Source organism: Mirounga angustirostris, unplaced genomic scaffold, assembly GCF_029215605.1.
Source record: "Mirounga angustirostris isolate CCGP_5_RB_7025 unplaced genomic scaffold, mMirAng1.0.hap1 SCAF_17, whole genome shotgun sequence".
Taxonomy (NCBI): domain Eukaryota; kingdom Metazoa; phylum Chordata; class Mammalia; order Carnivora; family Phocidae; genus Mirounga; species Mirounga angustirostris.
In genome coordinates this window covers 36,889,678-36,902,402 of record NW_026991725.1, presented here as the reverse complement: position 1 = coordinate 36,902,402, position 12,725 = coordinate 36,889,678, and the positions used below count along the sequence as shown (strand labels likewise).

At 50.4% G+C, this 12,725-nt stretch overlaps 1 protein-coding gene across 8 annotated transcripts in view; it reads left to right on the top strand.

Moving 5' to 3' along the window:
* Window positions 1–6,380, top strand: part of SLC39A11 (solute carrier family 39 member 11) — a 403,594-nt gene extending 397,214 nt beyond the window's left edge. For all 8 annotated transcript variants that reach the window (XM_064583524.1, XM_064583522.1, XM_064583521.1 and 5 more), the window contains 3 exons: window positions 1,123–1,221; window positions 3,712–3,870; window positions 4,681–6,380. In XM_064583524.1, coding sequence (XP_064439594.1) covers window positions 1,123–1,221; window positions 3,712–3,870; window positions 4,681–4,759 — 337 coding nt within the window. In that variant the 3' untranslated portion in view covers window positions 4,760–6,380. The remainder of the gene's footprint in view (window positions 1–1,122; window positions 1,222–3,711; window positions 3,871–4,680) is intronic.
* The last annotated feature ends 6,345 nt before the right edge of the window (window positions 6,381–12,725 follow it).

The window sequence follows — 12,725 nt, the reverse complement described above, 5'->3', positions numbered from 1 at the left end:
TATCCACTTATCTATCTGGGAGTGGGGAGGGGATACTGGAAAAGTGTCGGGAAAAGGATGACCCCTTTGAGGGTCTGTTTGAGAAGGCAGGGCAGGGGCCAATGAAATATTGGCAAATGGACCCTTAAGGTTCATTTCTTAAAAAGAAATATATTTCAAATGCCCCCATGACACGGATAGCAGAAGCCTCTAGAACAAGCTGTATTTCTGCCCAGGGCTGGTGGGAGCTTATAGGGTCCTGTGACTCGAGCAGGGCTGGCCGGTATTATCCAAAGCTGGGTTTGGATTCCTAGACCTGGGACCCAAGAAGTGAGAAGTAAGACTCTCGACCCTGATCCCAAGGCCGGCCCTTTTCACCCTCTGCAGATAGTGGGCAGTTTGTCCTCGAGCCTGACCAGTTCCCAGAGCCCAGCCCCTCTAAGTCCCGCAGGAGCAGAGGAGGGAGGATCTCGGTGAGCACCGCAGGGGCCCAAAGAAGTGTGGTGCCCGGGCCAGACCAGCAGGGTCGGCGGGATAGCCGAGCCCAGGAGATCATCAGTGTCCCTGTTGGAGTCTGCTCAGGACTCCCCTGTCCCATTCCTGAGATTGCCTCTCAATAAAATGCCATGTACCCATCTCCATGCCGTAGGGAATAAAACCACAATGTACTGAGAACCTCACACGTGCTGGGAACTTTACAGGCATGAGGTCACTGGGCCACATGGCCATGAGCAGTCCTTCTTGGGAGAGGTTACCATCCCTGGGCAAGCCCGGCTGTGTTATTCCTAAGGATCTGAGATGTCCAACGGTAAATGGTTTGCACAAAGTTATGCGGCTAAGCGGCAGACCCCGGTCATCCTCATGCCCAGCCAGCACGTTCTCTGCTCACTGCGGCCCCATAAAGATCGAGCATCCCTGGGGACCAGGGACAGCAGGAAGGGGTAGACGGTCTGCATCAGCCCATTCATCTCCGTGTGCCCTGCACCTCCACACAGGCCCTGAACTCTCTCCTTTCTGCACCCGTCACGGGTCTCACCTGGATCTCCCACACCCAAGGATGGTGTTGCGTCTAGGCCAGGGGGTCCTGTGTGTGTGGGGGGGGGGGGGCGGGTGTTGCCTTCATGTGCCTTCTTGCTCTTTCAGGAATTTAGCCATTGGAATCGGGATCCAGAATTTCCCAGAGGGCCTGGCTGTCAGCCTCCCCTTGCGAGGGGCTGGCTTCTCCCCCTGGAGAGCCTTCTGGTAAGTGCTCCAGAGTGTCCGCTCTCAGAGGCCGGGGTCGTGTCTGATGTAAAGCTCAGAGCAGTCCTTCATACGGGCTTCCTTCTCCGAGAGCGCCTCCTCTGACCTGGAAGTGACCCTGGAGCTTCTGCTAAAATGCCGACAATCTGTTTGAATCCTGCACCCCCAGGCGTGGAAGGAAGCTCAAGAAGCTCATCTCCTGACCTTTGACCTTTACATAAACCAGCCCCAGTGGTCATGTTTCCTATTTCAAAATGCCTCCAGGTGTAGCCACGCCATGCCCATTCAGTGTTGGGTTTTCTCCCTGTCGAGTAGGAAGTAAACCAGTGTTTACTCGCAATGTCACATGCCTTTACGTAGGCCCATTCGACCACAGCCTGTCTCCAAGAGTCATCACATTGGCCCGGCTCAGAACCCTTGTCAACGTGAAGACCAGGATTGTGTTAGGAGGGTCTGGGAGATGATGCCTCTTGCACTCAGAAAACGTGTTTTCGTAGTCCCCATGGTCTTTCTAGTCTATTCCTTAGTGTTACTTTTTCAGTGACACGTAAGGTGAGTCCTCAGTTTTCAGAGGCGAGAACCGTGGCCCAGAGTGTCAGATGACCAGCTCTCGGTGGTGACTCCGAGACCAGAAGTCTAATCTGTCCCTCAACTCAGGACTCCGAGCCCCAGAATACCTCTTTGTTAAAACAATCGCCACTCTAGAATGTACAGTGAGGGCGTTTTAAAAGATTGCTAATAACAACAATTGAAAAATGCCTTCCATTTTATGGGACCTTATGACTGACAAGTTCTTACTCATACTTAAATTATTTTATTTTACCCTCTCTTGTCTCTTTCTCCATTGTTGGAGTCTACGGAACAGAGGACGGGGTGAGGGCAGGGCAAATGGCCTTAGAGATGTGGTTTGAATGTGAGTTCCGGGAGCCCCAAAGCTGTGACTGTTGTTTCGTACAGGAGGGGCACCACGGGATGGGAGGCGAGGGAACGGGGGGGCCTCGTGCTCAGCGTCTGGACCCCGAGACTGAACTTTTTTTCTTCTCATTCCAGTCTGGGCTTGACGTCAAACTCACTTTTTTCCCCCAAGTGACAAAGCCGAGCCTGGGAGTTGTACCCACACCGCAGAGCTGCAGAGGTCTGCCGACCTGTGCACACAGCCTAAGTCAGGAAGTGGTGTTCCCTTAGAGGGTCCTGCAGTGTAGACAGTGTCTCCCCCATGCCAGCTGTCTGCTCCTGGCCAGGGAGAAGCGGGGGGAGTGGGGGGCTTCACAGCCCTGTCCTGTCACTGGGGAGGCCAGCTGGACAGGGAAATGCCCCAGGGCACTTCGGGTTTCCTACCCCCATTTTACAGACAGAGAGATTGAGGCTCACGGGCAGTGCATCTTGCCAGATGCCCACACCCGGAATAGTGGGAAAGGTGTCCCAGCTCCCCTGTCTGTTGGTATTCAACCCAACAGCCGGCTGGGCTCAGCTGTGGGGATCAGGTACCAGCTTCTCTCCTGCTCTCTGAAGCCTCAGGGCTCACGTGGGCTGCTATTTTCATCAGGGCTTCTGGGATTGCAAGCAACAGAGACCCACCTGCTCAAATAAAGGGATTCTTCTTTTAAATGAAGAAATCTCACCTTAATCCAAGATGGGGGTACTGGGGGCCAGCCCTCAGGAGATACCTGGCCAGGTAGGTCCACCTCGTCAGCAGAGGGGCGTGGGTGCAGCTCCTTCGGAAGGGGTGCAGAGGTGGCCCGAACCCCCAAACCTAGCAGGCACAGCCGTCCTTGGGAAACGTCCGCACCACTCCTAACCAGTGTCCTGCCCGTCAAGAGACAATGCCGACATCGGCTGGCGAATGGATAGAGAACACGTGGTGTGTCCGTACAGCGGGATATTACTCATAAAAGGAATGAAGTGAACGCCGATATTGTGTTACGACATGGGGGCACCTTGAGAACATTACGCGAGATGAAATAAGCCAGCATTGCATGAGTCCCTTTATATGAAATATCCAGAATAAGCACGTTCGTAGAGACAAAAAAGCAGATAGGTGGTTGCCGGGAGCTGGGAGAGGGATGCATGGGGAGTGGCTGCTCATGGGTATGGGGTTTCCTTTTGCAGTGATGAGAATGTTCTGGAAGCAGGTAGTGGTGATGGTTGTGCAACCCTGTGACTATGCTAAAACCACTGAACTGTACACATGAAATGGGTGTGCCCTATGGTATGTGAATTAGATCTCAATAACGCTGTTATGGAAAACAGACAGCGGGGACAACTTAAAACCCCACGGGACACCCGGAAGGAGGCACCTGCCGTGTCGGAGGAGGTCGGGGAAGAAGGCGGTGGCTGAAGACACAGCGAAGTCCTTTTGCACTGCCAGGCGCAGATACGACACGGAAGGAAAGGCGTCTGTTTTCTGGGGCTGAGTCAGCAGTCTGAGCATGCTGGCTGCGTGTCCGCTTGACCCTCCCCTGGTGGCACGTGTCTCTGGTCTCTCCTTAGGTACGGGCAGCTGAGCGGCATGGTGGAGCCACTGGCCGGGGTCTTGGGCGCCTTTGCCGTGGTGCTGGCTGAGCCCCTCCTGCCCTACGCCCTAGCCTTTGCTGCGGGCGCCATGGTCTATGTGGTCACGGACGACATCATCCCGGAGGCTCAGATCAGGTTGGAGAGTGAACCGTCCCTCATCTCCCCCTGGCCAGGTTCCCAGTCCCAGGGCCCCAGCCTCCAGATCTTCTCTTTCTTCATCTGTTACTCCTTTCTTTGCTCCCACCCCTTCCGGCCCCTTCCCAGGATCATCCCCATCACCTTCTCAAATGTGCTCTCAGAAACAAAAGAGATGAGCAGGGCGGGTGGAGAGACCGACCATTGACCCTAGGCAGGGGCATCTACACTCCCCTAATCCAGATGATTAGCCCCGTTTTGTGTATTGCCCCTTTCTCTCCCACCCGTCCCTTTGTGGATTTTTCTGGGGCTGCAATGAGGGGAGAGGTGAGCTCTGATAGGCAAAGCTATCCATCATAGTCTCATTGTGTTGCTATGGGCTGGGTGTCAGGGGGTAGGGGCTTGCTTTCTTTGTTTCATTTGGTTTTTATAGCAGAATGATGTTGAGGCTAGATTAAAAGGTCAGACTCAATAATATCATCAAGAATTTAATTGCCACTCTGTATTATTCAAGCATATATTCCAGAGCCACGAGAGGCATCTTTGGGCAAGTTACTTCTGTATGCCTCAGTTTCCCCACCAGTAACAAGGGAATAATGACAGTGCCGACCGATCTCATGTGATCATCCTTTGGGGTTACATGAGTTAGTTTGCCTGGCATTTAGCAAGCCCTAAGAAGTGTTACTTGTCAATATTGTTCTTATTAATCATAGTGGTGTACTTTCTATTGGAATTGGACTTCACAGAGGATGCTTTCAGCTTGGATGGTGTCCCAGAGTGCATTAAGGTCTTCCTTCCCTTCCTTCCTAGTGGTAACGGGAAACTGGCCTCCTGGGCCTCCATCGTGGGATTTGTGGTGATGATGTCCCTTGATGTTGGCCTGGGCTAGTGCTGAGATGCTTCGGACCCCAGGAAAAATGGCACCAGGAAACTGCAATGGTTGGCTTCAATGGGACCACAAGCCTCTTCCTTTACATTAAAACACTTTTCCTTTCTCTCCTTTTCATCTCATTATCCTGATTGACTCTGATTATAGTAAGACAGTTTTTACTCTTCTTTGGAGGGAGATCTTGGTTTCATTTAGAATGTCAAGGTGTCACGGAACTCCATATTTTTGTTTGGCCACTGCATAGAATCTTTCTTTGGTGGGATTACCAAGGACACCCAGATCAGGGAAATCTCTGCTGTCATACTTTCAGTCTCCGTCACTGGGCTCAGTGGCAGCTTCTCAAGGTCACCACCTACAGGAGCAAGCTACCAAGAGAGAAGCTTCCTAAGCATTTTTGCCTCGTGACTCAGAGCAGAATGTCCAGGACATCTCTCATCTGTCCCTCCTGATCGTTCACCATTGATCATCTACCCATGAGACCGGAACTGGAACGTCATGAACATAGCAACCCACTCTCCAAGGTCCAGCCAGCCCAAGAAAATATGCCTTCCTCTGCATCCCCCGAAGGAGATGCTGTATGGGAGGGGACACAAAGGGAAGGAAATCTGTTAGCCTTTTTCTTTCATTTTTTATTTTTTTAAGGCAAAATTGACACTATTGATGTTAAGGGAATTAGGGAATTCAGACAACTGTGAACACAGAGTGTGAATGCAGCTTTGATTAGAAACCTCTGCACTCTATGGATCCCAGAGCAAAGGGGTTTGTCATGGTGTCCAAATCCCCTAGACATTTATTTCGATAAATTTATAGCCTTCAGTTTTCCAAGAGACTTGGGGACACCAGAGGATGGTTGGAACTCAAATCCTTTTGTAGTTATGGAGGGAGCCACTTAAGCTAACCTAAGTGAGAGAGAGACATTTGGGAATCTGCAATAGGTCCTTCCCGGTTGACCATGTGACTTGTAACCTCACCTTGAACCCTTAGGCTATCGCAAGCTTTGCTGGAGTTTGGCCGGAGAGCTTAGGATGAAGAAGGAAGAAGGCATAGGAAGAAAAAGAGATTTTTTACATTCCCCTTGTAGGGTAAATCTTAGCCAAGTCATCATCTTGAAATGACTCTAAAGGATGACTTGAAGTAGACTAGAAGCCAATCTGCTCTTTCCTACACATAGTTTCTCCAATAGGGGTGATATAATTTGTCTGCTTCAAACAGAGCTAAGTAAGGCCTACTGTCCTCGTTGGTCAAAGGAGTATGTGGGACCTTGAGTGGGCTCTGCCATTAAGGCAGGCAGCCCAAGACCCAGGCGTTCAGGTGTTGTGTTTATCAATGCCTGCCCTCTGAGTTTACATGTTGAATTGCTTCCAGGGGTGAATACCCTGCTCTGTGAATGCTCTGACACCTCCAAAGCCAACCTTATGCTGGGTCTATGTATGTTCTTCTGGAGCACTGATGATCAAAATGGAAGACATTCAGGGGCTTTGATTGGTTGAAGTTAATGGGTTTGGTGGTTAGTGTATGTGTATTTTTATGTCTTCGTATGTAGTTCTACATAATGCAAACTTTCTGATGGACAAGACCTCATAACTGTGATTAATATCAATAAAGGGGATATTATTGTGGATGAGCTGTGTTCAGTCCTTCTCCAAGCCGCTTCTTGCCAGGGTTGATAATATAAGAGCTAACTAAAGTTAGTCCCAACATCTCCCCTACCTAATATTAGTATAAGCCAAGGAAAGAGCCCAGCTGAGATAGGCTAGTTAGATTCATGGTTTACAACAACAAATCCAACTCCAGCTAACTTAGACAGGAATTTAATGGAAGGCTTTTGGGAGCTCATAAAATCTATAGGAGAAACAATCTTGAAAATGGGCTGGATCCAAGAAAGCTAGAGATCTGGGACCACGACCCATTCGCATCTCAAAAGCAGCTCGGTTTGGGTGCCACCGATGCTGGTCCCTGGACTGAAAACCACTCCTCAAACTGCTTCTCCTTGGTTCTACCACCACCACCGTGGGGATGAACTCTAAACTGACCCTGATTCTTTGTGTCCTCATTCCACATTCAAAGTTCTGGGCAGTAACATCTAAGCTGGCAGAGCTTCCGTCCTGTGTCCATGTATGACCATGAACTAGCTGGTCATGCCTCCCTACCAAGACTCACCAAAAAATGGATTTTCAAATTTTGGAATGAGTTCAGATAGTGGAGACCCAAAAGAAGAAAGAAAACAAATTTATTCCATTTATTAGTCTCACTCTTTTGCTGTTCCACATCTACACACACACGGATTTCTCTGTTCACTTTTAAACAAAGCTTTCTGCTTAGATAATGGAGCTCTCCCTCATGCAATCGAAACTTCATTCTTCCCCTTTCCAAATGGAGCTACCCTAATTGCCAGTTCCCCCAGTAGTGGAGCATTCCTTTTTTGGATTCAAAACCTCTAAACCGGTGGGGTCCAAAGGTGAAGAGAGTGAGTTGTTAGGTAAAATGGAGCAGGCACCATCCCCACTCCCCCATCTTCCAGACCTGCTTAGTCTGGCTCTGGGAGAAACAGCCCCACGTATTGATCCCTGGTTCTGAACACTTGTTTTAAAGGACAGTATCTCAACTTCATTAGATACTGTCTCAGAGCTAGTCCTGAAACCATATCTGCAGTAAATCAAGTCACAGTTCAAAACAAATCACTGCTCCTGGGTGATAGGCTCAAATCACAAGGGTATCCACCCGTTGCCTTCCCTCTTTGATGGTAAAGTGAATTCCATGGTCAGAAGCAGCGTCACATAGAATGCCATAGTGATAGGGAAGCAACTGCAAATCCAGATATATGAGCCTGCTTCAGTGGGGTGAAATCTGTGCCTCGTCCACAATGGAAGAGGTCCAAAGTAATCAGTCTTCAACTAAGTAGTCTGTGGGTGCCCTTGGAACATCACCAGCACTCAGGGTCCGGGCCCAGTCGGTATAAACCATTTCCAATTAGCAATGGAATTTTATGAGTGTGTTAGATGACCCATACATAATGGACAGCCTGGGTCACACGTGACACTCAATACTTTAGGGATAATCACCTGCTGTCCTATGTTTCTCATGCTAGCACAGTAACCCTAGGACCTCTGTAACAATTGTATGTCAATAAATTGAGACTCATTTAGACTTATGTTCTTCCCTCCACTGTTGAGCATCCTAAAAATCTCTTCCTACCCATATTTCCCCCCCCAATTTATCAGTAAAATGAGAAAAATCCTTGGGGAGGGTATGTGCTATGGTGAGCACTGTGAATTGTGTAAGACTGATGAATCACAGACCTGTACCCCTGAAACAAATACTACGTTATATATTAATTTTTAAAAAAAGACCCCAAAAAGCCACCCATTTTTGTCATTTACCTGAAATTTAAATTAAAAAAAAAGAAGAAGAAGAAAGAAAAATCCTGAAGTAATGTTGGTTTCAAATCCTTATTCTCCCCGGTTTGAGTTTGCCATTGCCCTTCCTTTGGAGGCATGCTGGGATATAACTCTGATCATTTCCGGAGACAATACAGGGTAGTGCATGAGGAGAACTGGCTTTCTCTTGGAGGGTGACTCCTTCAGGCAAAGCAATGACAGCGTCTTCAAGAAGTGTTTCAGAAGGCCGGAGGAAGGGCAGTGTGTTTCAGCTGACAAAGGAGGCTCTTTGAGGATTTAGAATTCAGAAAATTCCAAGGTTTCCAAATCCTCCCATATATCTCTGTTTTGCTTTTCTGGGTCCCACTGCTTCCTGACCAGTGCTTTCTATGGAAAACACAGCCACCACCAGCACAGATATTCAGCCAAACATGGGGATCAGATTTTGCATTTGTTTTTCTACCTTCCTCAGCCTTATGGACACAAGAGGTAAGAGGATATTTAAGAACTGTCATAAGAGATCTCTAGGTTTCCGTCTTTTCCTTGAGCTCAGATTTCAGGACTGGAGCTTACAAGTGTGTTTTCTCTAAGCTGTTATTAGCACTGCTTGAGGGGACTGCCTCTCAGTCCTCATGTCCTTGACTGTTTGATGGCCGAAACTTGTTCCCTCAAGGCTTTGTCTTTGATGGGCCCTTCGTTCCAGGTGACTGTAATTGAGAGATGGGGGTAGGTATTAGCCTCTGGATCTTCTCTGGGGACCTATCAAAGACATTCTCCTCTGCTGTTCCGAGGGAAGGACCAAAAGGCCATCAGGTGAAGACTGTGGGCCAGACGGGGTGCTGCTATGTGCCCTAGTCGCCTCCTTTAAAGCTCGACTTCCAGATGATTGCCCCACTTGGCTGACGAGGAAGGTGAGATCCAGGAAATCTTACTCTGGCCAAGATGGTGATAGGCAGTGGCAGGATTGGTTCTGCTTTGCACGGAGGAGGCAGAAAGTGACTTCCCGGACCCTGCTCCCTAAAGCTTTCCAGGTGCAACGTTCTACACCCGTCCACCATGTAATAAATGGTTGAATCTGTGAAAGTTGGAAGCACTTGGGAGCCCAGGGGTCGTTCTTTTCCCCCCTTCCTTCTTTTTTTTTTTTTTTTTTAAAGATTTTATTTATTTTTTAGAGAGCGAGCGAGAGAGAGGAACAGCATGAGAGGGGAGAGGGTCAGAGGGAGAAGCAGGCTCCCCGCTGAGCCGGGAGCCTGATGCGGGACTCGATCCCAGGACCCTGGGATCATGACCTGAGCCAAAGGCAGACGCTTAACCATCTGAGCCACCCAGGCGGCCTCCCCCCTTCCTTCTAAACTGAGGTATGATATATATATAACAAAGGCACAGACCTTAAGTGTATACAGTTCCACCCATTTTTACCTACACGCCCCTCGGCCGAGCCCCGCGACAGGGTCTTGGGAAGCCACAGGCGTGGGCTCCCCAGGTCTCAGGTGCACTCCCCCGCCCTGGCTACGTGCCCTGGTCAGCCGCCCGGCCCGCAGGTGCCACCCGCCTGCCCCGCCAGCTGAGGTTGGGCTGCCTGCGCGGGCGCCGGGTCACTGGGAGCCTGCCGGGCCGCCTCCCCCGGGCGCCTGGCGCGACGCCGGGCCGGTCCCCGGGCGGGCTCCGCGGGCTGCGGGCGGCTCTTTACCTGCGCGGGGCGGGGCCGGGGCCGCGGGGCGGGGCTCCCGGGACGCGCTGGGACCCGCCCCTCTCGGCCGCCCGCCTGCAACGAACTCGCGAGGCCTTCGCCGGGTTAGGCTGCAGCGAGGCCGTTCGGGCTCCACGGAAGAGACCGCTGGCTTCCCGGGACTCTGCTGTCTGCAGGCTTGTCCCTTGCAGCGGTGGACCCCGACTGGGGGGATCCGAAGTGCATACAATTTGAGGAGCGCTCTCTGGGGAAAATAAAAGGACACACACACAATTAGGCACAGGGCTTTGGAAGGGGCACCTGAGTCCAGCGCCCCTGCGGTGCAGGCCTGCCTCGCTGGCTGTAAGGTAAGTTCACCTCTGTAAGTACACCCCGAGCCGTAACTGACCCTGCCTGACAATGCTAGGGGATCTTAGAGGTTCCAGAACTTCGGGAGTTTTATTGAGTGAGTTCACTTTGTGATCATCTTCCTAACCCAGCCCAACCCCTGCAGCTGTGACAAGGGGTGGACTTGTGTTCACAGGCAGGAGGAATACTACTCAAAATTGTGCTGCTCTGTCCAGGAGCAGAAAGAACTACACCTGGAAGAAGTTGTTTTCCTTCTTCCCGAAGAAGGAGGAGGAGGAAGGCTGGCCCTGGGCTACAGGGAGCGAGGGCGGGAAACAGCAACCCTAAGCCTTCCTTTGGATCCACTCAACCCTCTTCCTTTCTAGTTCTCCTCCTCTTGATAGTGTCTGGGCTTTGCCAGCGACTTGATAGCAAAGGGGTCCCGCATGGCCACCATCTGTCCCCAAGAGCTGAGATCTATGCGGCTTCTGATGGGGTTGCTCAGCCTCAGGATCCCCAAGTGTCCTTAGGGCACTTGGCTATGCCCTCTCTTCCAAGACATGGAAGCCGTAGGTGGATGGATAAGTGAAAAGAGCAGCTGGATTATGTAGGCCCAGGGAAAGGCCTAGGATTCTTTTTGCACAGGGTAAACCTTGGGACCTGTATCCCAACACCGCTTGCTTCTTCCCCCGATTAAAAGATCAGATCGGAAATTGTGTGGCATCCCCTCTGATGTATTTGCCCCTCTCTGGCAGACTTACAACCACAACGTTAACAAGTCTTTTAGTGGCCTTGTTGTCTAGCAAGGAGGGGTATGCATCTAGAGTGTTTGGAGTTGGTGAGGATGGAGTTTAAGGTCAGGCTTAAGTCCCTTCGCTGATGGCGAGCCATGACCTCCAAGAAGTCCAGGATGTGTCAGGGAAGAAGGAAAAGGTAGGACAAGCCTGGCGGGAGCATGCAGAGCAAGGGGAGACCCTTAGGCATAGTTTGGTTCTGTTTTCTAGGTGTGCAGTAGGGGTGTTGGAGGTGTACCCCCTTCTCTGACCTTGCCTTTTAGCTTTAGGGTTGCATATGCACTTGGGTCTGCAGTCCACGCTGGTCACTACCACACTGTGGGGGGTGTCCCATCGCAAAGAACAATCAGCTGTTTTAAGATTAGTACTTAGATTTCTATTCCTTCATCAAAGTTTCTCTTGAACAGGAACCTGCTCCCTTTGTGCTCTTTCAATGAAAATGCTGATTGAACTTACTCTGTGAAATTATGGGGGATGTAAAATTGGTCACTTACTAGCAAGTCCATAATATAGGTTAAAAGAAAAAAGACCTCAGTCTCTTAAATAAATGGTTCATGAATCTATAGATTTCCTTCCATGTGGGCATTGTTCATATTTAGTAACCTGGTGGGAGATGGTCACTGTCTGAGTTTTCTAGTGTTATGTAACTACCACCAGCTGTGTGGCTTAAAGCAACCCACATTATTGTTTCAATTTCTCTGGATCAGGGGTCTGGACATGGTTTAGCTGGATCCTCTGCTCAGGGTCTCACAAGGTTGTAGTCAAAATGTTGGCTGGGCTGTATTCTCTGGAGGCTCGACTGGGGCAGAGTCCACTTCCAAGCACATGCGGGTGGTTGGCAGAATTCAGTCTTGGCAGTTGGAGGACTGGGAGCCCAGCTCCTTGCTGACTGTTGGCTATGGGCTTTCCTTAGCTCTGAGGGGCCACCTGTGGTTACTAGAGGCCACTCACAATTTCTTAGCCCATGGGCTTTCCCAAGCTGGCTGCTTTCTTCTTCACACCGGCCTCTGCGGGAGTGTGCCAACAAGAGGGAGCCTCATATCATGTAGCAGAATCACAGGAGTGACATCCTATCACCTTTGCCACGTTCTCTGGGCTCATGAACTAGGTCACATGAGTTGATTTCATAGGTTCACGGTCGTCTTTTTCATCAGTCAGGCTAAGCATGGCACAGAAGACCACGTGGGTAGGATATGACTTTATTCTCTCGCATATCCACTTAAGAGTGGTGTGCAGTGAAAAATTGGACAGATTGAATGAGTAGGGGGGAGGCTGGAGTCAAGGGTGCCCACCTGGAGAGATGGACTGTCCCCCGTGAGCCCTGGGGATCCTGGTCCTTCTGCCCTCCTCGGAGGGATGTCCATGGGCTGATACCCCAGAACTGTGGGTCAGAGCTGTGGCCAACTCTCGACTTCTTTATACGCCCCAGCGGCAGGAATTGGGGATGCTGAGTGCTTGGGGAGAAGCATCGCAGTCTACTCCCTCCTGCCCCATCCTCTCTCATTAGCAGGGGTAAGTAGACATGCTTCAGAGTCCAGGTAACAGTTTCCCTACAGACACGGGAAGAGGCTGAGATGCTTGAATGTCGGTCACTCTCTTTAGTTTGGTCTAGAAGCTTTTACAGATCAGCTCCTGTTACATATTTCATGGCAGTGGTCGTCTGTGTCTCAGCCATTGGCTGTACTTGGCAGACAGGAGGGAAGGAAGGGAGACACAGGGACAACAATCACCAAATACCAGTCTACTACCAGACCTTTAAGAGCGTATAGACCTAGCAA